The sequence below is a fragment of the Triturus cristatus genome, chromosome 10, assembly GCF_964204655.1.
Source record: "Triturus cristatus chromosome 10, aTriCri1.1, whole genome shotgun sequence".
Classification (NCBI taxonomy): domain Eukaryota; kingdom Metazoa; phylum Chordata; class Amphibia; order Caudata; family Salamandridae; genus Triturus; species Triturus cristatus.
Genome location: NC_140593.1, coordinates 1,067,810,652 through 1,067,835,032, shown reverse-complemented (window position 1 = coordinate 1,067,835,032; position 24,381 = coordinate 1,067,810,652). Strand labels below are relative to the sequence as shown.

At 44.9% G+C, this 24,381-nt stretch overlaps 1 protein-coding gene across 3 annotated transcripts in view; it reads right to left on the bottom strand.

Annotated features, from left to right (window-relative positions):
* TTYH3 (tweety family member 3) overlaps positions 1-23,957 on the bottom strand; it is a 320,368-nt gene extending 296,411 nt beyond the window's left edge. For 2 of the 3 annotated variants that reach the window (XM_085629214.1, XM_085629213.1), the window contains exon 1: positions 23,316-23,941. In XM_085629214.1, coding sequence (XP_085485340.1) covers positions 23,316-23,441 — 126 coding nt within the window. In that variant the 5' untranslated portion in view covers positions 23,442-23,941. Of the gene's footprint in view, positions 1-23,315 lie in introns of all 3 variants that reach the window. The other variant, XM_085629215.1, reaches the window with a different exon arrangement.
* Between the last annotated feature and the right edge of the window lie 424 nt (positions 23,958-24,381).

The window sequence follows — 24,381 nt, the reverse complement described above, 5'->3', positions numbered from 1 at the left end:
CCCTAGCTTGCCTATACGGATGGACCACCCCCTGAAAATATTGCCCTACTTCAGAAGAGTGCCAAAGAGAGAGAATGGGATTGCACCTCAAATTTTTATTAGTGATATAAAGACGTAGAAGAAGGGATGGTGAGTGATCAAGAAGTATAGCACTCCAATAAACAATTGACTGCCTCTAGGAACTCCTAGTGTGTTCAGAATGATCCATTGTATACAGCATGTGACAGATATTCAGTACGCCGACAACCTGTAGAAAATAAACCAAAGCACGGTGAGATTGATTCATCTACCAAAAATGAGATTATTTCAGTCAAGGGGGCAAGATAGAGTTGGAAAGCCTCTGAGTCAGCAATTCAGCAACTGAACTGCATTATTTTTATGTTGCTGGAGATGATGCGCTTGGTTTTGAGGGAAACCAGTAGAAAATTGCGTTTTCTGCTCATACCAAAAATGTGAAGGGTAAAATCACATAATCTAAATGCTTTTTTGTCACGGTTATCAAATGCCAACATGGCATCAACAAGCACAAGAAAGCCAACTACCGGCTTGCCCTTGAGGCATACATCAATAATGAAGCCACCTCACAAAGGGGTTTACTTGCCCTTGCATCTAACCTGTGTGTAAGGTGGTCAGGTAGCTCACCTGCAGAGCAAATGTAAGACAACCTTAACCAGTGCGTAATTTGTTAAAAAATAGTTACCAGAGAAAAAGCTTTATTCAGAAGCTCCAGGTCGGCACTATCGAAGGTCAGGGTGAGACTGAGTTGTCTTAATTCCACCTTATGCCTCTCTTACCCACCACCAGACACTCCCTGCCTATTTATCTTGCTTTTGCCGGTTCCTCGCGTCTCCTTTTCTCACGGTTTTCCGTCTTTCTCATCCTCCTTCTTCCCCTTTTTATGTTTTCTCTCTCTTGCTCTGAGTCAAAGTCTGATGAGAAAAAAGAAGTACCCGGCCCTAAATTGTGTGCCTTTGGGCCCAACCTGCAACCACCGGCTCAAATTAAGCACTGCCCTTTACCTAATTTAATAAAAGCACCCCGCGCACAGCTAAAGCCATCCCTTTATTTTGCACACTGCGCTTTTGAATCCATGTAGCACCTTTCTGCTCTTGATGTCATGTTTTCTAAGTAAGTCATCTCAGGGAAAATGGTCACGGTAAACATATAACGCTCTGAAAATAGCCCTAGGATTGCTTTAAATAGACTTATAAAGTCTTTAAGACTGTTTGAAGGATGCAAGTACGTCGTTTAATGTTTTTGTATCACTATGGCACGAAAGGCTGAAGCCGAAAGTATTTAATAAAGAAATGAGAGGAACATGCCCCAGGCAAAGCAGAGGAGAGAGAGGTGGAACAGGAATGAGGCAGCAGCCTCAAAGAGGAAGGAAAGGCATGGAATTAGGGCAGAGGAGAGAGAGGTGGAACAGGAATGAGGCAGCACCCTCACAGGGGAAGGAATGGCATGGGATGAGGGCGGAGGAGAGAGGGGTGGAACAGGAATGAGGCAGCACCCTCACAGGGGAAGGAAAGGCATGGAATTAGGGCGGAGGAGAGAGAGGTGGAACAGGAATGAGGCAGCACCCTCTAGAGAGGAAGGAAAGGCATGGAATTAGGGTGGAGGAGAGAGGGGTGGAACAGGAATAAGGCAGCACCCTCACAGGGGAAGGAAAGGCATGGAATTAGGGCGGAGGAGAGAGAGGTGGAACAGGAATGAGGCAGCACCCTCACAGGGGAAGGAAAGGCATGGGATGAGGGCGGAGGAGAGAGAGGTGGAACAGGAATGAGGCAGCACCCTCACAGGGGAAGGAAAGGCATGGAATTAGGGTGGAGGGGAGAGGGGTGGAACAGGAATGAGGCAGCACCCTCACAGGGGAAGGAAAGGCATGGAATTAGGGTGGAGGAGAGAGGGGTGGAACAGGAATGAGGTAGCACCCTCACAGGGGAAGGAAAGGCATGGGATGAGGGCGGAGGAGAGAGAGGTGGAACAGGAATAAGGCAGCACCCTCACAGGGGAAGGAAAGGCATGGAATTAGGGCGGAGGAGAGAGAGGTGGAACAGGAATGAGGCAGCACCCTCACAGGGGAAGGAATGGCATGGGATGAGGGCGGAGGAGAGAGGGGTGGAACAGGAATGAGGCAGCACCCTCTAGAGAGGAAGGAAAGGCATGGAATTAGGGTGGAGGAGAGAGGGGTGGAACAGGAATGAGGCAGCACCCTCACAGGGGAAGGAAAGGCATGGGATGAGGGCGGAGGAGAGAGAGGTGGAACAGGAATAAGGCAGCACCCTCACAGGGGAAGGAAAGGCATGGAATTAGGGCGGAGGAGAGAGAGGTGGAACAGGAATGAGGCAGCACCCTCACAGGGGAAGGAATGGCATGGAATAAGAGCGGAGGAGAGAGGGGTGGAACAGGAATGAGGCAGCACCCTCACAGGGGAAGGAAAGGCATGGGATGAGGGCGGAGGAGAGAGAGGTGGAACAGGAATGAGGCAGCACCCTCTAGAGAGGAAGGAAAGGCATGGAATTAGGGCGGAGGAGAGAGAGGTGGAACAGGAATGAGGCAGCACCCTCACAGGGGAAGGTAAGGCATGGAATAAGAGCGGAGGAGAGAGGGGTGGAACAGGAATGAGGCAGTACCCTCACAGGGAAAGGAAAGGCATGGAATGAGGAAAAGTACCTTGACATGCAGAATTCAGGTACAAGGAAGGAACAAGGAGCACATAATGGGATACTTTACCACAAACACACAACAGGCACATATCACTGACTGCTGCAAGCAAGCGCCACTCAAAAACAGAACAAGTACAGTCTGCAGTAGTGGAAGCTAATCAATCTCGCCTTTCTTTATCCCAAAACTATTTTAAAATACGTTTTTCTCTGACACCTATTTAGTACATACATCCTGGACCAGGCTCTGAGTACCCTGCAACCCTTTATACCTTCTGGACTGCTGAAAGACATTTTACATAGCACGGCCATAATCCGCACGCACACCCAAACACCTCCGGTCATGATACTAACAGCCCCTGCCACCTTGTACACATTCCACACCCTAAACGCTCTCTGCCAGGCTCTGAGAGCTCCACTACCACACATTTCACGCAACGAAAAGGGTGCCGAACAACTTTAGCTGCACACATGGTACTCACTCATTCGCACTCATTATTTATGGTGTAATCTAGATGTGATAAATTCTGATATTTTAATTTGTCCTTGTCCTGGCCAGTGTCTAGGTCATGCCTAGTGACAAGGGCTAGTCCATCACAGGCATTCTTGTTGCAGGTGACCTAGGGTTCATGTGAAAAGTGTCTGTTTGCAATCCAAGCACACTGATTAGTAGTATGTTTAAAGTGCGCAGGTTTGTTGCAGTTCAACCGGAGCATCACAAAAGCAATCCTGTTGGAGCGATAACCTGTGTACAATCGCCTATGAAAAGCTCTAAGTAAAGTAGTCTTAAAGCACAGCGCTTTACAGGGGATATACCAAAATCTACATTCTGCAAATAGTATCACTTAACTCCAGTAATAAAGCTGCGTGCGCCCACAGAACACATTCCGGATACTTTTAAAAAAGAAATACAATGAATAAGGTTTGAACAGAGAAGATCATTTTAAGAGCAAAACATAAAAGGAAAACAAAAATTGAGATATTGCAATTTTCATAAAATTGTATGTTAAACAAAAAGCCCATCCTGGTAGGGAAGATCCACAAGACATGATGAGTTTGTCTGTACGATAAGCAGGGGCGCTGGTCATGATAGCTTTGTAAATGATGCAGCTGGCTTTTAAGATGGTGCCGTCCAGTAACGGAAGCCCATGGAGTTTCATCAGGATAACCGTGATGTGTTCATATTGCTTTAGGCGCTGGATGAGACATGCTCAATCATGTAGGGTGCCCCTAAGGGTTGCCAATGTGAAGTCTGGAAGGCCATGGAATAAGAAATTACCATCGTCCAGAAGCGAGAGTACGACGGCCTGAACAGCAGTTTTAAAGTTGACTTCTTGATTTTTTTTTTATCGAAAACAATGGTCAGCGTGGCAAAGCGTACGTCTTTTGGTTAAATAGACAGTTGAGGCATGCTACGTGCTCGTGGAGGCAAAGTGGCTCAGGGATGAGTCCGCATCAAAGAAACAGTCTTCAGGGGGTGTGGCCACGTAGGAAAAAGGAGATCCCGCGGGAATGAATAGAAAACTCATTCAAAACTTGTGTGTTGGGCAGATGTATGTACTGTGTAAATAAAACAAAAGGATCTAAAACAAAAAGAAGTTTGCAAAAACTAAATTACATGCATGGAAAGGAATGTATACAGACTAATGTTTTGAAATAAAACAGTAGGAGTTACTAGTACAATTACACTGGGAATGGTCAGGCAGTGAAAGAGCGGTCCAATGGCAATACATATGGGAGGAGCCAAATCCTGAATAGGACAATGTTTCTAACAGACAATTTTTTTTTTGGAACATATTTTATTGCATTTCTTATTTACCTTTGCATCTTTACAATGTACATAGCTTGTAACATTTTATATTTCCAGTTTAGTACTCGTTATTCCTTTGCATCCTCCCTCCACAACCCAGGTATATACAACATCTTATTACAGCTGATGCATTGTCTAACAGTGAACTAAAAGAAGGTGTACATTTGTTACGAGCATATTACTACAATATTCATACTAACTACCCAAAACTCCCCTCATGTTTCTAACAGACTAGAGGGTAGTAGCCGGACGCCAATCCTGCAGGTTGTTACGTTCATTGGTGATCGAATTAATGAGGTCAAACCATCTAAGTTCGTTAGTCATCAGTTTAAGTGTTACATTCCGGCCTCTTGAGTCCGGAATCAGTTGTTCAATCACCTGCCAAATGATTTCTTCTGTAGTGTGTTGTTGTTTGTGGAAACGTTCAATCAATGGTACTCCAGTCACCTTGCATTTGATGCAGCTCCGATGCTGTAAGAACCTGTTCTTTACCTTTTATGTAGTGTGTCCTATGTATATTTTGTTGCAGGGACACCAAATGACATATACCACGTTGTTCGAGTTACAGTTAGTGAGAGAACTTAATACAAAACACTCATCATTACATACAAAATCTTTGGTTTCCTTACAATATTTGGAGGCTGTGCAATGGACACCTTTGTAGTCTGCCCTGGCAAGTGGTAGGCCCAACGGGGTTGTTAGAGTGGGTGTCGGAGACTTGGGGAGGGCTGCTCCGACTACAACATCCCTGATGTTGGAACCCCTTTTGAAAGCAAACAGGAGTTTTTCGAGTTTGGGTGTAGTAGTTTTTATAATATCCCAATGTTTATTCACAATACCCTTATTGGCGTTGCTCGCTGTGCTAAAGGTATTAACACAGATCAAACGGTCTGCTTGCTTGGTCCTTTACTGTGGAGTCAGGAGTTCTTCCCTTGAATAGTGCAAAAAGAACTATTGATGGACAGAATGCAGAACAAGATCATACATTCACCCCAGTACAGAGATCTGGGCCTAAATCCATCGTTTTTTTGCTCACCATGCCATTCCAGTTTGGACCCAGCCATATGCAAATCAGTCTAGACCCTGTGCCCAATGGGAACAGCCCAGCCCGAACTGCCAGGCCAGGTCCTCCCTGGACTGGAAACAAGCATCCTAGGACCGGTTTCGGGGTTTCACCCCTCTTCAGCCAGGATAGCTTGAATCCAGTGGCATGGAGAGCACGGGACTCGCGTCTGAGCATACCCGTCCCACTCGGGGTGACAAATGCAAAAAGAACTCCTGTGCTCACTACGCCACTGGAGGCAAGCTATCCTGGCTGAAGAGGAGTGAAACCCTGAAACCGGTCCTAGGATGCTTGATTCCGGTCCAGGGAAGACATGGCTTGGAAGTTCGGGCTGGACTGCTCACATGAGGCACAGAATCAAGACTGATTTGCATATGGCCATGTCTGAACTGGGGTGGCGTGGTGTGCAAAATCACGATGGATTAAACCCAGATCTGTGACTGGAGGTGAATGTTTTGCCAATGTGCAACATTCCGTCCATCATCTTGTGTGTTTTGCTGTTCGCCCTATGTGGGAAGGGTATGCCCAGACGTGGGTCCCGTGCTCACTACGCCACTAGAGTCAAGCTATCCTGGCTGAAGAGGGGTGAAACCCCGAAACCGGTCCTAGGATGCTTGATTCCGGTCCAGGGAAGACATGGCTTGGCAGTTCGGGCTGAACTGTTCCCATGAGGCACAGGGTCAAGACTGATTTGCATATGGCCATGTCTGAACTGGGGTGGCGTGGTGAGCAAAATAACGATGGATTAAACCCAGATCTCTGACTGGGGGTGAAAGTTTTGCCAATGTGCAACATTCCGTCCATCATCTTGTGTGTTTTGCTGTTCTTCCCTTGGATAGTACCAAGCACTCGTGAGCTTGTTTGACCAAACGTTTGGAGTACTGCCTTTCTATCAGTGTGGCGATCAGTGTGTACGACTCCCTGAAGTAGTCTTCCTTCCTATAACAGTTGCAGCGGAGCCTAAGGAATTGCCCGAATGGGAGATTGTCCCTAAAGTTTCTAGGGTGATGACTCCCATATTGTAACAAAGAGTTCCTTTCGGTGGGCTTACAGAACAGTGAGGTATATAGTTTAACATTGCTTGCTATGACACGGAGGTCAAGGAAAGGGATCTCTCTTACATTGTGTTCAATAGTGAATTGTATGTCGTCAGTCCCTGTGTTGATCCAGCTGTGAAAGTCCTTCAATCAAGACAGTGGCCCTGTCTGTAAGAGAAAGAGCTCATTGATATATCTAGACCATTTAAGAATGTTGTCTTAATATGGATTATTGGCAAAAATACATTGGTCCTCATAGTGTGCCATGAAGAGGATTGCTAGGTCCGGGGTGAATCCGGCTCCCACAGCAACACCATTTTTAGGTAGCAAATGTTTTGCCAAAAAGGAAATAATTCCTTTTAACAGCTATTTTAGTCAGTGAGAGTATGAACCAAGTACAGACTTGTGTAGGTTGTGGCCTGCGGTCCAGAGTCTCACTGATCAGGCTGAAGGCTTCTTCTTGGGGTACGTTAGCATACAAAGCTTGTATATCCCTGGTGACCAAAATGTCCTCTGATGCATCAAAGAGAAAATCCTCAATGCTGTTGATGAAGTCCACATTGTCCCTGATGTATGCTTTGGTTTCAAGAACTGGTGATTTTATGAAAAAAGTCAATTTATTTGCATAATGGTTGAAGGACTGATCCACAAACGGAGACTATGGATCTGCCAGGAGGTTTTTCAAGGTTTTTGTGAACCTGAAGAAGTGTGTAAATCACAGGGATGCGGGGGTGCAGTCTGTTGAGAAAGTCAAACTCATTTGGACTTAGAAAGTCCAAAGCCAGACCCTGTTTCGTGAGTTCCAGATTCAGATCTTGAATCTCTTTAGTGGGATTTCTATCTATCTTAGAATAGCACTCAGTATTATTCAGTTTTCTGATTTCATTGTAGTAGTCTACAGTGTTCTGAATGACGATCCCGCTACCCTTTTCTGCAAGTTTGACTACTATTTCACTGTTTTTCCTAAGTGTTTGGCAGGCTAAGTTCTGGGGATGTTGTAGTGTATATAGCAGGGTTTGTTCTTAAGAGCATCTAAGACTCTCAAAACGAGCTTCTCCCAAGTTACAAGTTCCACAAGTATAGTATGTGGAGGGTAATCTCAACCCAGTAACGTTCTGCCAACCCTGGTAGTCGTTCTTACTGAAGAAATGTCCGAGTCTTATCTTCCTGAAGAATTCGTGAACTTCTAGTTTTACTTCAAAGAAATCAGGTCTGCTTGTCGGGACAAAGAAAAGGCCCCTGCTGAATGCAGCTGTCTCAGCTTCTGACAGTCTGTAACGTGAGAGGTTGAAGATGAGAGCCATAGTGGTGGTAATGGGAGTGGTGTCTGTGTTTAGCAGTAATAGTGCTGACTCCGTGTCTGGCGTTCCCCGTGTGATTCCTGTGGGTAGAAGTTCCTGCCCCTGCCAAGCCCCCGACCTCTCCTCCCTCTCTGTTGACCTCGGAATCCATGGCCACTCGTTAAAAAACATGAAAACTCAGTGTGATTAGGGCCTGGGGGGAAGGGGGGGGGGGGGTGATGCACTTGTGCCTGGAGCACTCTCCGAGTAGGAAAAGTCCACAAGTGGAGCCTGAAAAAGTGACGAATTGTCTGCATCTTCCTTTCCCTCTGCAAGTGCAACGACCTGCATAATCTATTTGTAATGATCTTCAACCAGGTAGGAGTAAGTTTGTAGCTTGTTGTATTTCTTAATGTCCTTTGCAAACTTTTCTACCTTACAGTAAGTGTGAAGTTAACTAATTCAACTGTGGTTTTCTCAAGATTTTCAAGGGCTTGTTAGGCGTAATTGAGAGACTGTGAGAGACTGGTCGTTAAGAATCTCTTGGGTCAGATCTGCAATTTTCTGCTCTAACTTCTTGATGTGTACTAGCGCTCTTTCGATGTATAGCACCATCCAGTGGCACTAATTGTTGGCGACAAAACGGAACCCTTCACGGGACTTAGGGTCCTCGATGCCAACTGGAATGATACTGGAGGAAAGGTATTGTTGCATTAGATGCCCGAGTAGTTGTGTGCATGTGAGTTTTGACTTTACTTTTTTTCAAGTTTGTCAATCTTTGATTTTAGGGCATCCTCTAAAACTGTGGGTCTGATTACTAGGAAGGAGGCGCGTCTCTAACTAGTTTTAATATGTGGTCTTCTGTATACAAAAGTGTTTCTTTTTCTGACATATTATAGGGAATAAGATCCACTGAGAAAAAGTATTATTTTCAAACAAAGCCCTCGCAGTGGTAGACTGCAAAGAAATGGGTAAAATTATGAAGGGGCAATCCAGTGTCCCTAGGAACCCGGATAAGTATATGTTAACAAAAACCATGGTTCTCTTGGGGGAAGCAGAGCCTGTGCTTCCTATGCAAATGGGGTACTCATAAGATTGATTTGAAATAGACCAGCAATTTAATGGATACCCATGTATCCTGCTCTCCACGCAGATTTTGGATATATACAATGGATTATATACAGTTATTCAAATTCTTCAGAAAACATTTTCTTCTCAACTAGTCGTAAGCCGTACACTTTATTGACTGTATAATTAATTAAAATCATTACAGTAAAAACAATCAATATTTAAAAGCTAAAAACAATGATTTCAAACTTCCCCTCCCTTAGTTCAGCGTAGTCAGCCTTTCCCCAGCATTTGTAGACATGGTCTTGAAGCCCCCGTTTTGTATCCTGAAGTTGATCTACATTACAGAGCACTTGCACTACCCTCTGTGGGGCTCCAAGTATCTCTCTGGTTGAAATGCTCTCTTGGGGGGCATGCAAGAAGGGCACAGTCCTTAGTGCATCGTTGAGTGGTCCCATCAGCTTTCGACCACAGGGTTTACCATGCATTTCCCCTAGGTTGTACTGCTTTCGTAGGCAGCTTTTAAAGCTATCCTAATTTGATGGATACATTTCGCGAGTCTCGCTAGGGCCATTGTGTTAGTGGTTGAAAAACACAAGGCTGATGCTTTGCTGCACGACTTTATACCCTTGTTGATGCAGATAGGGCGCAGAAGTCGCTGGCGTTCGTTGTGGAGGTTGGGACAGCAGCATAAAAGGTGCAGCCAGGATTACCTCCTGTAGGGGCACAGTCTACAAGTTGTGGATTCCCCTCTTCGGGCCAATGCAGGATTGAAGTCCGCAATCCCAAGCATGGTCAGCCTCATAAATAAGATTTTACTTCGGGCCTGTATGGTGACAGCCTCGCTTAGGTAGGGTTGTGCTTTTCCTGCCGTTTAGGAATTGTTCAGCGGATCTAGATGAGAGTTTCGACGAAGCGTTTTAAGATCGAGGTCGAAGGAGATTTTGTGCACTTGTTTGTTAACAGCTCTCTTCCAGGCATTCAGCGGGATCTCCAGCCGCGGTATGCTTTCTTCTTCGATCTTCATTAATCTGATAGCGTTTTCTAGCCTAGCGTTCCATGCCGAGCCTGGCCCCTCAAAAATAGGTCTCAGATGATTTTTTTAGGGAGTTAGCGGGTGCCCTTATTATCCTTAGATATAGCTTTATGATCTCCCCCTGGCAGATGAGGTTTGGCCTCGCCAGGCCTAACTCCAGTCTTAGCCTTGCTTTTCTTGCTGACCTCGGTATGTGTAGCACTGACTTGTATGCTTTGACTTGAGCTAAATTGAGGAGGGCGTCCAGTTTCCCGGGGAAGGCAAGGTGGCCGCAGCGGATTGCTGGAAGGAGCTTCGATCTTAAAACTGTCAGAATTGGGCTGGCGGACGGACTGATCAAGTGCTGGCTTAGTTGTTTTAATAGATGTGTGACCCTGCTGGCCTTGGAGCTCTGCTGTTTTAGGTGTACGTTCACCTTGGCCCGTTCCGTCAACTAAACCCCTAGGTAGTTGTATGAGGCCACCGTATTGATTTGCGCGTTTCCCAGTTGCCACAGTGCATTCTTTTTCAGATGGCAGGACCCAAAAATGATGACCTTAGTATTTCCTCGATTAACTATCAAGTTGTTAATGAGGTTAAAACTGTTTAGGGCGTTTAGGGCTCTTTGTAGGCCCACCTTCGTATGGTCCATTATAACCTGCAGTGGCCCAGCGTGTCGGGTCCAAAATGTAATTAAGGAGCCTGGGGCTCCAGGGCTACCTCTAAATTTCATTCAATAGCAAACAATTTTTCTTTAAGTAATCAAAATGCATTGTCTAAATTGCAGGGGGTCTATGCCTGCAACACATGTAAGAGCTCAGGCCCTCTCGGAAGGGCCATCACTAATGTGATCAAGGAAGGTTGATGCGAATATCGTTCAGGCGATGACCCTTGCTTGATAAATAAAGTACAGTTAGTACTAGAGGTCAAGCGACAGTCAGGTCTATAGACAGTACAACAGGAGCACAGTTGGCCAGACTGGTAACTCGGAGTTTAGCCACAGCATCCTTTTGTAACCAGTAACGATGTAAATGAGAATGAAGTACAAAACTTACAAACCTAGTAAAGTATGCAAAGTTTATGAACATCACAGAACTTTTCCAAAAGACTACCTTTACAATAAAAAGAGTTTTCGCAAACGAAAAAAGTATTCTACACATGAATTTTCCCATCTAAAATCAGTTTTTTCTGGGTTGCCCACATACAAACCCATAGTTAGCAGATGTTTGCTTCTGCTATTTGGTCTTTTTTTTTTTTATCAATCTTCAAACGTCGTGCTGTTCACAAAAACAGCAAGTCTGAAAAGAGAATAAAAAACGCCCACCAAATTGGAGTAGAAAAGCCTTTGGAGATTAGCACACCCCTAGTAGGATGGCTCCTTGCAACCAACTTCATTAAAGCCACTACCGCTTCGAGCGACTTCTAGCAAGAGTAGTGATGCAGTGGCACTGTTCTATTTAAAATTTAAAAAAATAAAAAGGGACACAGTAAAGAAACCGGAGATGAAGATTACTCTAAAAGGGGGAGCCATGTTACGCTACAGGAACTGTTGTAATTCTCAGAATTGTTGCTAAGGCATGATTGTGATTTCTTCATTTGAAACCCTTTCGTGTGAAAGTGCTTATCCTGGAGGATCCCTCACTTGCTAGTTCTAGTTGTTAGTATTTGCTGGTGCATTGTTAGGTGAGAGTTTGTTCAAGGTTTTGTTTCAATTAGGTTTGTGTGAGTTAGAACGTGTTTTACTATTACACTATCTAGGAAGATGCTTGTGGTGTATTATGGGTGCGCATGGGTGTGCCAACGGGCCTTTTTGTTCTTCTCGATTATCCAGTGCCTCGCATCGATTTCTTTTGAATTCTTCGTACAGCTGTGGTATGAACGAGTGGGTGCATTCAACGACTGTGTTAAGGCTACATTTAACAGTACTTTCCCTTGCTCATGCACACCGGTATAAAGCCTCGAGGACACAAGACTCTAGGTGTGGTTCTGCCAGTGTTTACACACGAAAGCTGATTCATTGTTGTGAAAAGCCTTGACGATCCGTTTTAAGACATTAATGGTTATAGAACAGCATTAGGTCCCTAGCGATGCCTTTGTAGGCAGGATCTTGACGGGTCTGTTTGAGAACCGTGAACCCAAGAACCCCTTCATTGTTGTGAAAAGCCTCGACGATCCCTTTTAGAACCTTAATGGTTATACAATAACATTAGGTCCCAGACCTGCCAATTCACACAGTGCGACACGTGCAATCGGCTCCCATCACACGGGCACCCGGTGAGGAGCCGATAGCACACAGTGGCAGGGAAAACGAGCTGAAAACCACTGTAAATAGTGGATTTCCAGCTCGTTTTCTGAGGCTTTTAACTGCCGAGGTCCATTAAGGGGTGTGACAACACAACAGGGCATCAGCAAGCTTTTTTTTATTTTTTATGCAGTGGCCTTGCGGGCAAAAAAGCCCCTTAGGTACTTCTCTGCACGAGGCCCCACCCCATACAAGGCCCTGCCCCTCCTGACATGGTGAGCTTTTTGTTCAAGTTGGCAGGTATATAGACCCCTAGCTAAGCCTTTTTTTAGGCATGACCTTGACTGGTCAGTTTGAGAACTGTGAACTCAAGACCCCCTGTTATCAAACCACACACACAAGTTGCGGCAAGTAAATGCAAAGGAGGCTGCACTCTCGCCTGCCCACAAGCCTATATTCTTCGACTATGACTCACCAGCTTACAGATTGTCAAACCGCACTTTTCAGAGACTACAGCTTCCAAAACTGCTTGGCTTCAACTTTGAGAAAGCAGATTGCTTTCCAGTCTGAGCCCACATGCGCATCGCAAAGCAAAAAGGCACCAACCTTCCAAATTACCTTTGAAATATTCTGAATACTAATTTATAAACAGGCGGTTAAAAAGAGAAGTGTTTTAAAGCCATATATTTTTCAAAGCGCAGCAACCATAAAACATTTGCAGAATGTTTTATAGCTACTTTGCATTCGACAACTTTTATAACATTTTGGCAGGGTTTAAGGATCAAAATTTACAAGAAGTGGAGAAAGACTAGTTAACACAATAACACCAGCTAATTTGGCCTGCAAAGGGTGAGAATTTTGAGAACTGTATGTAAATTGCACTCAGACTACAAAAGCTTTACGGTGCCGACGAGTGAAAAAGTGCTATGCAAATCCTGATAACAAAGCAAATAAGAATAAATGGGCGCTCATAAAGCGCCTAATCATCTTTTTTACATGAACGACGTTGCTGAGAACCATTACGCCACTTCCGAAAGGTAGTGGCATATATTCTCACAATCCTGAGGGCAACTGCACATCTGCAGGGAGTATTTACTTACTGATATAGTCTTTATAATTTCTTCAAAGCCCAGAAATGTAACTAAAATGGTAAACCGAACACAAAAGGAAGATACGAGAGTGGATTGAAGAGGAAGAAGCTAAATACGTAAATGAGGTTAATCACTTCATGAGATAGCAAGGAAGCTTTAAGGAGGTCCGGGAGAAGCAAAAAGAAAAGTGAAGGGTGAAGTCAGGAGGTAGCAGGAGTAAGGGATCTTTAGAAGGATAGAGATAAACAGAGACGAGTTCAGTTCTACGGTACCAGATTTAGGGTAACTCAGACAAGTGCAAGAAGTAGAAAGAATATTCATCAGTTGTGTCCATAAGGAGGAGGACTAGGAGAAGGGCCACCTGAAAGGACCCTGAGAGGCTAAAGGATCAGGACAACAGTGATGTCCCAAGATACCTAAAAGGGTGGAAGTTAAGCAAGAAGCAGAAGAAAGATCATAGAAGGCCAAAGACAGTAGAATGAGGCAGAGGAGGCCTAGATAGACCTTGAGATGCTGAAGGAACGGATTAGTGAAGCCGTAAGGCAGTAGGTGTGGGGCCACTAGGACATTGAGAAGCAGAAGGAAGAGAGATCAGTCAAGTCCCCAGACAGTAGGAGGAGGTGGCAAGAAGTGGATCATGCGGCACAGAATGCACAAAGATCAGTGAAGCCCTGAGACTGAGGGCAGTGATGCCAATAGGGCGCTAACAAGCAAAAGGGACAGAGCTCAGATAAGGCCAGAGAAGGTAATAGGAAGAAGACCTTTGGTGAACAATGAGATGCAGAAGTTCTGAGATAGCAATTGGAGGGGCCACTAGGAGGACCACGAGATAGGAAAAGTACCGAAACAGCAGGAGTAGAGTTGATAAGGGCGCTTATGAACTCTTAAGTTATAATTTTTGGTAATAGTACTCGCTCTATTACGGGTATAAATACACAGGAATCAAGATGGCACCTGTGCAGTATGCCACACACCTGTTGTCTTGTGGATGGCCGGACACTTATTAAGGGGTGAGATAGGGGAAAGTGGACACTTGTGTGTCTTTTAGTGTTGACTTTTTACCCCTCTTAATCGCCTATAGTTTTTGAAAAACTTTACTGAGAGGTTTTTTTTTCAGTCTCAAAGATATGATCTGCTCTGCTTCCTCGCAATTTAATTTACTTTATGTTAAACTCAGTTGTTGTTTGACAATCTCCTCTTTGGAGAATTATGCTTTTTAAGCTTTGTACTACATGTATTAATGAACATAATTAAATGTTAAGGCATGCGCTATAATGTTGAATTATGCTCCAAATGTATCTTATTTGGAAGGTTGGAACATCGGGTAAGGGGATTTCTGAAACTTTGTTTTGCTTAGGAACCATTAAGTCTTTTGGTGGTGTTCATGCATAGATACATTTTTGTTAGTGTTACCAGATTTGACCGAATGTATTAACTGATCCTTTGTATTAGGTGAGCTTTGGATTCTTGCTATGATCTTTTTTTTTTAGACGTTTCTCTATGGTGTCTTGTTTCCCTGTCTTTTCAGCTCACACTATTGTTTTTACCTTTAATCTTTGCCATGTGGGTCACTTCCCCTGGGTGTTTTGACTCCATCTCTCTCTGCAAGTCAGCCCCTGCCTTTTATTGTAATTTTATTATTCTAACATTGTTGATGTTTTCATGAGGTGGGGATATCCACTTTGCTTTTACGATTGAATGATTAATTTGAGTTTGTACATTATATGATTTCTAGCCCTGAGAAAATCTATTTAGCCAAAACGTGTTGACTAGAGTGTGAATTTAAGAATAAAAAGAAGCTTCAGAGTAACATTGGACTTGAGTTTGGCCTCCACCTAACCTCAGGGCCATCACTAAGCGATTCCATGAAAACTTGCCAATTTAGAAATAACGTCCCTGTAGTAGAATACACCCGCCTCACCACACCTAAGGAAATGCTCTCCTAAATTCTGCCCACACAAGCATTATTCTCATCTTACGGTGAAGAGTCATGCATTGTTACATAAGACTTAAAGAAACACACGTTCACCAAATAGAAAGCATATGTTATTTTCCAAGTAGTAAAACAATGTTTCCCTGGGATATTAAAACCACATACACCTTTTCACAACAGGAGATCAATTGCTTGGACCTGACACTGTATGTCAAAGACAACACATTGCACAGCAAACTCCACCGAAAAGAAACAGCGGCCAACTCAATTCTGAGGGCGGACAGCTGCCACCCAAGGCATAACGTCAGAAATAATCCCAAGGGGGAGTTATTAAGAACTCGACGAAATTGTAGTGAAGTGTAGCGAAGAACAAATATTTATGGAAAAAGGAGCAGAGACAATATCACAACTGGAATTACGAGGATACAATAGAAACTCCCTAACAGAGACTCACCACAATATCTGAAGTTGACCGAAGACCAACTTCCTGTTGTAAGAGACCTTACAACAGGAGAGAAAACAGGTGGAGAACACAGCAATTCGCTTTATCACAGATTATCACAATGGACACAACCACATAAGACAAACCCTGAACCGCCATTGGCATCTCTTACAACATACGCCCAGCCTCAATAATCATCTCAAAAACCATCCAGAAGCATATGCAAACTTAGCATCAGCAAAACCACAAAAGTCAACATGACCCAAGGAAAACAGTTCACGATAACTGAATGGATTGACTGCAACAGCAAATTCACGGTCTATGTTATTTTCTGTCCTTGCAACCGCCCGTACATTGGGAGTACAATTCGACCACTACGAATCCAGAAACAAGAACACTACCGGAACATACACAACCACAACAATGGCCACCCTCTGACAGAGCACTTTCACCTCATGCATCCACACCAAAAAGACTTCACCTTCTTTGGCCTGGAAGTAGTTCACCCAGCAAAAAGAGTGGGAGATAGTGAACTGAAACTCAGAAGAAGAGAAAGCGAACTCATTCTCAAATTCAAGACAGTGACACTGGGTTTGAATAAGGATGCTGAAATGCATGTATGGCTGGGAGATGAATAATTCACTTTTCCTTAACTATTGCCCATTCAGTTTTTGCATGCTATGTAAAGTGTATGACCCACAGGGAAGGGCTCACACACCATACCGCTTCCACTATCCATCCAATTCCAGACTGTTTACCTAGACTTGACCTCAGGACCTCCAGACCCTGGGACGATACGTGCTCAACCAATCTTTGTCCATCAGGGACTTGATGCTCAATATAGTCCCGATGTAGCTAGCTCCTATGACCTGCCTCTCGTTACACCTCAGACTTTTAGGACCTTTCTTCTTCTTTTCACATAAAGACACGACACACACCTACTGCCCTTCCAACCCCCCACACCAATATGACGATCGCCATTAAAAACGTGCTAGAGACAGTCTTTGTTTACATGCTGACACGATACACACCAGTGACCTCCTCAGTAGCACTTCTCGTTCCAGGATGGCGCCCGTAATGCGACATCGCACGTTACGTGTTGCCCCCGCACTACAATAAATCCTGTCCACGCCTCTTGCATTATTAATCATACTAACCTAGCCCCTGGGTACAGTGCATCCTTCCTGGCCCCCGGCACAGTCTCTTGCTGATGCGACCCATGTCTAATCCACCCTTCCAAGATGGCGACCACCAACTGGGTCCTTACCGGTCTCCTGACCGTATGACACGGAACAACTCCACGCCGCTTTCCGTATTTAAAGCTACCTCCCAGGCGAGGTGCCGAACTGACTAATCCTGAAGACAGACCGGTGGGAATTAATGCCCGTTATTAATAGGTAAGCACAAGCACCGGAGGCCGATGCTTCTCCCGTCCGCTTTAACTGACTAGGACATATCTTTACTCCTACCCGCCTTTTCCCCATAGGTCGACCTAGGATCTCTAGACGCATAGACTTAAGAAGATTTTAGCAAATTTGACACTTACTACGGTAAGCCACTACTCAGTTGAGATTTACTCGTTGCCTCACCACCTGCCTCCCCCAGTACCACCCACTGCAGAGACCCTTTCCTACACATCCCCCTCACCCCCTCCCCACACACACAGCTATGTTTTCATGCGGCGATCAGAGATAAAACCACCAGTCCTCCGCAAACCGCCTACCACTCACCCCCCAACCGGACGCACACTAGAGCTTTTTCATAGCTCCCAACACTTGGTGGGGACGAGCCTGGTTACTTTATTTACTTTTTCATTAGCTCAGCGCAGAACAGGCCATGGCATGCTTTCCACCCATGCGTCCTGAAAACTAACCGAGCTACTCTTGCTTATTTTCCCCCCCGAACACGACCCTGCCCTTTGTTTCCTGTTACGTAACCATACAACTCCTTAATTTTTATGTGCACTTCTGTTTTTTACTTGTCATAAATGCCTACATAACCTGCCTACTCCTTTTGAAATGTCGCTTTCATGGTATTTTCCAAATACGCTTCATGATTAACTGTATGTATGCATTCGATGCTCAACGCCACATTGCTTAACCTCTTATCCCGCCCTCCTGCCCTTGCTTTTTCGTACGCGTTTTTTTTGTACGTGTTATTCTGTGTGCATTCCTGCCCCCACCTGCCTATGATCTTATCAACTCAAAAAACAAACTGCATGTCGATGTCGCGCATTGCCTTGTTTAATGATTCTGATTGCTGCACTACACGTACTTCGCCAATTATGTCATTATCATGCTTGTCTCTTTATACATTATATACATATTCTGCTGACCGCCACACAATGGTCCCCATGTGGATCATGCCTACTTACATACCTTTTGTTGTTTTGTGTATTGTAATATGTTGCTATATGTCCCACCTTATTCATTTCTTAATTTTCATTCTGTATTCTTTCCTGATGTCTGAATGTCCATGCTCCAATGGTATGGGGCACTGTTATTTTGGCCCCCACATGTCTATGTATTTTTGTGTTAATGTACAGCCCTGAAGAAGCCCCAGGCGGATGGCCATGTAAGGGGCCGAAACACGTGTTGGCTGTTTGCTACTTTTGCCAATCCAACTCAGATTTCTTAAATCACCTCCATATAAAGATATTTCACTATGAAACCATCGTATTGGAATTTTTCCTGAATCAGAACGACTACGTAAACTTGTCCTGACATCTCATTCTGAAACAGTGTTAATGTTCTCTGATATAGCTCCTGGATGAAGATTCGAACGGTCAATAAAACTAATTTATTGTCATAATTTACTGCTTCAAAATACATAAAATCAAGTTAGAAATGGGGAAAATGACAGAGGCAAAAATTAGGTAAACACAAGATGATGGACGGAGCGCTGAAACTTTTCAGATGCTCACCCCCAGTCACAGATCTGGGTTGAATCCATCATCGTTCTTTAGCTCACTTCACCACCCCAGTTCAGACCAAGCCATATGCAAATCAGTCTTGGCCCGGTGCCTCATGGGAACAGTCCAGACCGAACTGCCAAGCCAGGTCTTCCCTGGACCAGTGGAAAACATTTGACAGATTAGAAATGAGGGAGCAAAATATTTGACTAAAGACCATGGATAGCTTCCAGAAGGAAAATGTAACCCAAAGAAAGTAGCAATGTATATATTATAGTAGCCAGAATGCACGCATATTCTGCTCCAACAACTAGTGCGATGTGTACAGTTCACACTGCAAAAACTGTTGTTTTTTGGCATGCAGTTTACGGAATCAGTAGGAAAGGAAACTGGCTGGTTAGTCATAGGTCATGAATGGACTAGAAAGTAGATCTGATCTGAGTTTGTAAGGGCCACTGAGTGCCTAAAAAGGAAGCAACCATTTTTTTGCATGCATGAAAGAATTGGGTGCTGCTGTTCTAAACTGTCCAAAGCTCACCTCCAATCAGTGGACAGAAAAAAGAACAAACAGTCTACAAAAGGGAAGAAAATCAGATTCAACTTTCAGTGCATAAAACAGAAGAGAGCTCAGGTGCTAGGTCTATGGGTACTGTGCTGAAAAATGGTCCTGTATCCGTTCTCAGCAACAGGCCCTTGTCAACTCATTTGGTATTGTTTTTTAATCCGGTGTGACAGGGCGTTCGATACTGTAGGACCGCCCTCCTATAATCCGAAATGTTGTACACCAGATGCCTCGTTGACCCCTTCTCTCCCCCTGCAGCAACCCGAAGTGACAGGACCACTGGAGGAGACATATCCCTATTATACGCAGGACTGGCCCGTGGAAAGTGGACAGGGCTCCTTTAACTTCGCCTTTCAGACTGACGAGACCACTCCCACCGATGACGTCACGTTGCTATGATATACAAAAGCGGTAGGATTCCGGAAGACGACGGACGGCGTTTCCCAGGAGGCGGAAGGAGATTCAGTGCAGAGAAGGAGGACGATTCGAGAGGGGAGAAGCGGAGGTAGCAGTACGGACGAAGGGAGACCGGACGAAGACGACACCGACAAGCCAGGAGGCCAACGTTACCACGAAGCGCCCGGCCACGTTCCCAGGGGAGGAGCGTGGCTCGAGCAGGTACGTGGAAGGGTAGCGGGTTGGTTGGGGAAAGCCACCTCACCACCATTGATAAACCCAGACCCGTAACACCGAGACCGAATCCAGTACCCTGCCCTAGTATCCCCCCTCACACGTGCACCTCCCCTCACAGTCACGAGAGAGTGAGAGCACTACAAGCACTTGGTTTCCCTCACTCCCGGCCCTACTTGTGTCCCGGCGCACGAGATCCCCGACCTAACCCGTACTTTCGTCTCTTTTGTCCTATACGACGGAGGGAAGACACGGAGGGAACCAGACCGGGGAGTCAACAGCAGCGGACCTGAAGAGCGAATAGGAGCGTGTCGCCCTGAGTGTCAACCCGACAGTCCAAAGACTGAGGAAGCCGGAGACAGACCATCCTTGTACCGAACATTATTGGCAGAAGCCCTGTACCCGGTTGAGAATAAAGTGCTCGACCACCCTGCATTCTCTTGTTTGTCGTATCTGCCGCCCCTGCCCCGTCACATCCGGTCAGGGTTATAAGTCCTCAAGTGCCCAAGCAATCAACAGTAACCTTTGGTCTCCCTGAAGGATTTAACACTCATCAAGCTGAATCAATATAGACTTACAAAATAGGTACTGCAGTTAAAAGCGATTCCCATAAACATTGAATTAGTCGCTAAAATGGATTTATTTTGCTATTTCCACCTTGTAGCAGTTTTCTCAATTTGAGATGCAAGTCAAACCGAAGAGCTTCACTGAAATGCAGTCCAAGAAGGCAAATATAAACCTGCTCTCCTGCCTCACTCCCACCCGCCTCCTGAAAGTCCTGATCCAGGCATGTTAATAGAAATGCGAGGGTTTGCTTAGAAAGGGGCTATACATTGGCCACAGTTTAAAGATTAACATCTGACCTGAACAGAAAGAGATACATATTTAGTTACTAGAGAACGGTAACGAAAAAATCATGCGGATGGTGAAAGGGATGTTTTCTCTTGTTGCCCACAGATAAGAAATACAACGAACAGCAATGTCCATTTTCGTACGGCTCTTAAAGATGCTGCACAGACTGTTTCTGATCATTCCTAAAATCAGCAGAGAAGACAACCGAGCTACATTGAGCCTCGATGAGCCCAGACACCGACATTCTTGACAAGTCATGGCCATGGGTGAGTGCACTCTCGGATTACCTCACTGAAAATGCAGAATTATATCTTGAGGGGCCTGGGCATTGAATTGCACAGCTCACTAATAATATGGATTTATTTCAAGGCTACAAAAGATAACACAAAGGAACTTCCAAGCTATTCACTCCGCAACCCGAGTGAATGCTCGGTAAACCTCAGCGCAGTCCCTCCCGTTGGATCTAGTGAGTGTGGCGGTTGTGCGAACACATCTCTAGCCTGAATTTTAAAGGAGCTCCGTCAGAATATCTTATAGCCCAGAACGACCATAATAACCATTGCTCTATTAAGACGTACACCGCGGTCTCTTCCAAATTAACAGCTCTGAAAAGCTAAGCTCTTTCCGCGCTCAGCCTGTCAACACTGATCAACGTGAAATCAAATTGCAGGCCGTAAGTCACAGGGGTGACGTCACCCCTTGCCCACTGGATTTGTGCTGACTGAGAATAAAGAGAACAAACACGCTGAATATTATCTTGTAGTGTGCACTATATTTACCAAGTCACTTGTATATTTAACTGTTAATGTCATCTCTGGGCTTGAGCAACATTTATTTACAAACCACTTAACTTCGGACTCTCACTTTTTCATGTCACAAGAACACTAATTGGCATTATATTGTAGGACTAGAAAACACAGTTTCCCTTACAATTCTAAAATATTAATTTTTTTCTTATTAGTATTGCACACAATGTTTACACATTGTTGTTCGTGGTAATTACGTCATATCTTAAATTGTTTCCTGTAATTATTTCCACATGACACAAAAGAAAATATAATATTAAAGGGGTGGTACGAAGCAATTACGCCACCTCACAACTCCAATGACATTTACAAATCACTCATCCTTTGGTCTTATGAATATCTTTTCCATCGTCTATATGGCATTACTTAACGCCTTACTGGGTCGCTTCTCAAATAACCAGGTAAAAACCTACAACAACCTAAATGCTGCTTTTGGCTTGGCGAGAACTGAAAATGCCTATTTTTCGCGAGCCATTCCAATTCTACCCCACTTTAGCAAGTCAAGAAATACAATTACGACACCAAACGCTTGCAGGATGCAGCAACTAATTTTAAAACAACAACATATTCAATGACCACTCTGGCTACTCCCGGAACTGTGTGGGGCTGATTTCTAAGGATGTAAGCCCCTGCTCAGTCATTAGAACCCAGCATGGAATAAGAGCGTGGATGGACATCTCTTTCGCATGGCGTTAAAGTAATATTATGTGAACTTCCGTTTTTTCTGGAATACACTTTACATTTAATCAGAAAAGACCACATAGGAGAGACGTACTTCAAAAGCCATGTTCTTGGGAACTGGCTGGAATAAAGATGTGACCCCTCACGATACAAAAACCTAGCCAAATAACAGTCTGACTGGTGGGTTGCAACAACAGAATTATATCTTGACAGAAGGAGTGCCATACCCAAGACACATTTTTGGGCCCAGTGTATGTTCTATACCATGTAGAAAGCAAAGTGTTTTCAATACACCAAATAATATTTAGTTGGAAAAGAAAGCAGTGAGAGGCAAAGAAGTGTCTTATGGGAGAAGAAGTACGATAACAATGTAATATATTACAGAAAATGTTTATGAATATGATTTGACGGTGGACAGCAAAAGAACCAGGGCCATCTTCAAGTCACACCTACAAACATAATTGTTTATCAGGAGCCCCAAGCACTGAATTAGGCTCCCAATTACTTCCTAAAGGAAAAAGATCACAGGTTCCCACAAAAGAGAGTGAGACCTGGGACATGTCAAGGCAGGTTTGGGAACAACGAATGATCACGCGGAATGGGTAAGCAGCTGCAGATAAACCCAAAATCTTTTTTGCTCTAAGATAGTATAAAAATCTGGAAACTCACTCCCCAAACATTCATTCACAATATAGCACAAACAATCTTTAACTGAGCACAAAAATATGAAAAGCGTAGACTGTAACAACTAACACAAAATACACAAAGCACCTTAATATACAACAAATTGGAACGAACAGGATCTTTATTGTCCTGTTCCAACATTCCTTTGGCCAACTCATAACGATGAGTGAATGCAAAGGACATGTCGCAAATTACGTCATTGGAAAGCACCAGGGCCTAGTTTAGCTTACAACAATTACCAGGTGACTGACTAGAACACTACCAACATTGGGTAATCAAGTTGCCCCCACAAGGAATGATGCATTTTACTACCAGAAGAAAGGCCGGCAAACGTGCCTTTGTCTCAGGTGGCACATATCCGTGCAAATACCTTTCTAGGCACCCTAAAACTGCACAAAGAAATTACGATCGCCCAAGGACCTTCGACAAATGCAAAAACAATAACATTTACACATTCACATAGGGTTTGTTTTTGCATCAGGTTAAAAGAAAAGGGAGTCTTTCTCTGTGCCCATGCCATCCTAAGGTGGAAACGGGACCATTACCTGCTGATATTCTGTGTCCTCTGGCCGAAAATCCCCACTGATGGTTTCCCACTGCAGGTTAATGTGGGGGAGCCGGTGAAGCAGGTTCACCCACCAGGGAGGTGAGTAATTAACCACCGCGGACATCCTTCAACCTTTGGAATCGATCCCCTCTAACGGAAGAGAATTAGGCAAGGCACCGAGTTCCCCTTACCGGTGGGTTTTAGAGCCACCGGTTTCCACAAGCACATCCGTGCATCTCCTCCTTCAAGGCGGTCGGGCATTCAAAGACACCGAAACCCAGTCATGGGCATGTCAATGTCCCCGCTCCGGTGTCTGACCTCCTGCATCCGAAGATCTTTTCCTCAGGGGGCGGGGTGGATTTCTGCAGACGGGTATGTCTTTTCAGAGGCCGTCTTGCGAGCGAGCAAAGTCCCAGCCTACAGCCCCGCCTTCTGGGCCAGTCTGGTGCTCAGAGGCCCAGTTCTGCGGACGTCTCATTCGGTGTTGGCATACATCCTCCCGAATCATGCGGGAGGTTCCCAAATGGGGGCTTTACCTCCCGACAAAAGACAGTACACATCCGAGATCCTCTACTTAGCTTCCGACTCCAATGTAATCAGAACGATGGTTTTGCACGGATTGACAGTCTAAGGGGCGGTCGTACCGAGGTCTTTGTGGTGGCTGTCCTCACTGAGCCCTACGATTGGTTGGAAAATATGTCCCGCCCTGAAAAACCCGGCTCCCATCGATGACAAACCGCCCACAGCCATGCACCGGAAAGGACAACCAGCTGCTGCACCGGAAGGTACCGCCCCTTGCTCCGGAAGGCGTGGCCCAGCCGCACGTGAGTCGATGCTCCCTCTCAGTGCCGACTCTTGCATTTCGGAAGAGGGCGTGTGGACAAACCAACCTGACTATGTAGATATGTACTTAACGAAAAGAGCACGACCCTGCATTGCCCTGTACGAGGGTGAGTGCCACCCCATCTCGTTAAGCTGTGAGGATGGGGCCCCCTCAGCTGCCAGCCTCAAGTTTCTGTGTTTTTCCAGTGCTTTATATAACGATTGCGCAATAATCAATTTTG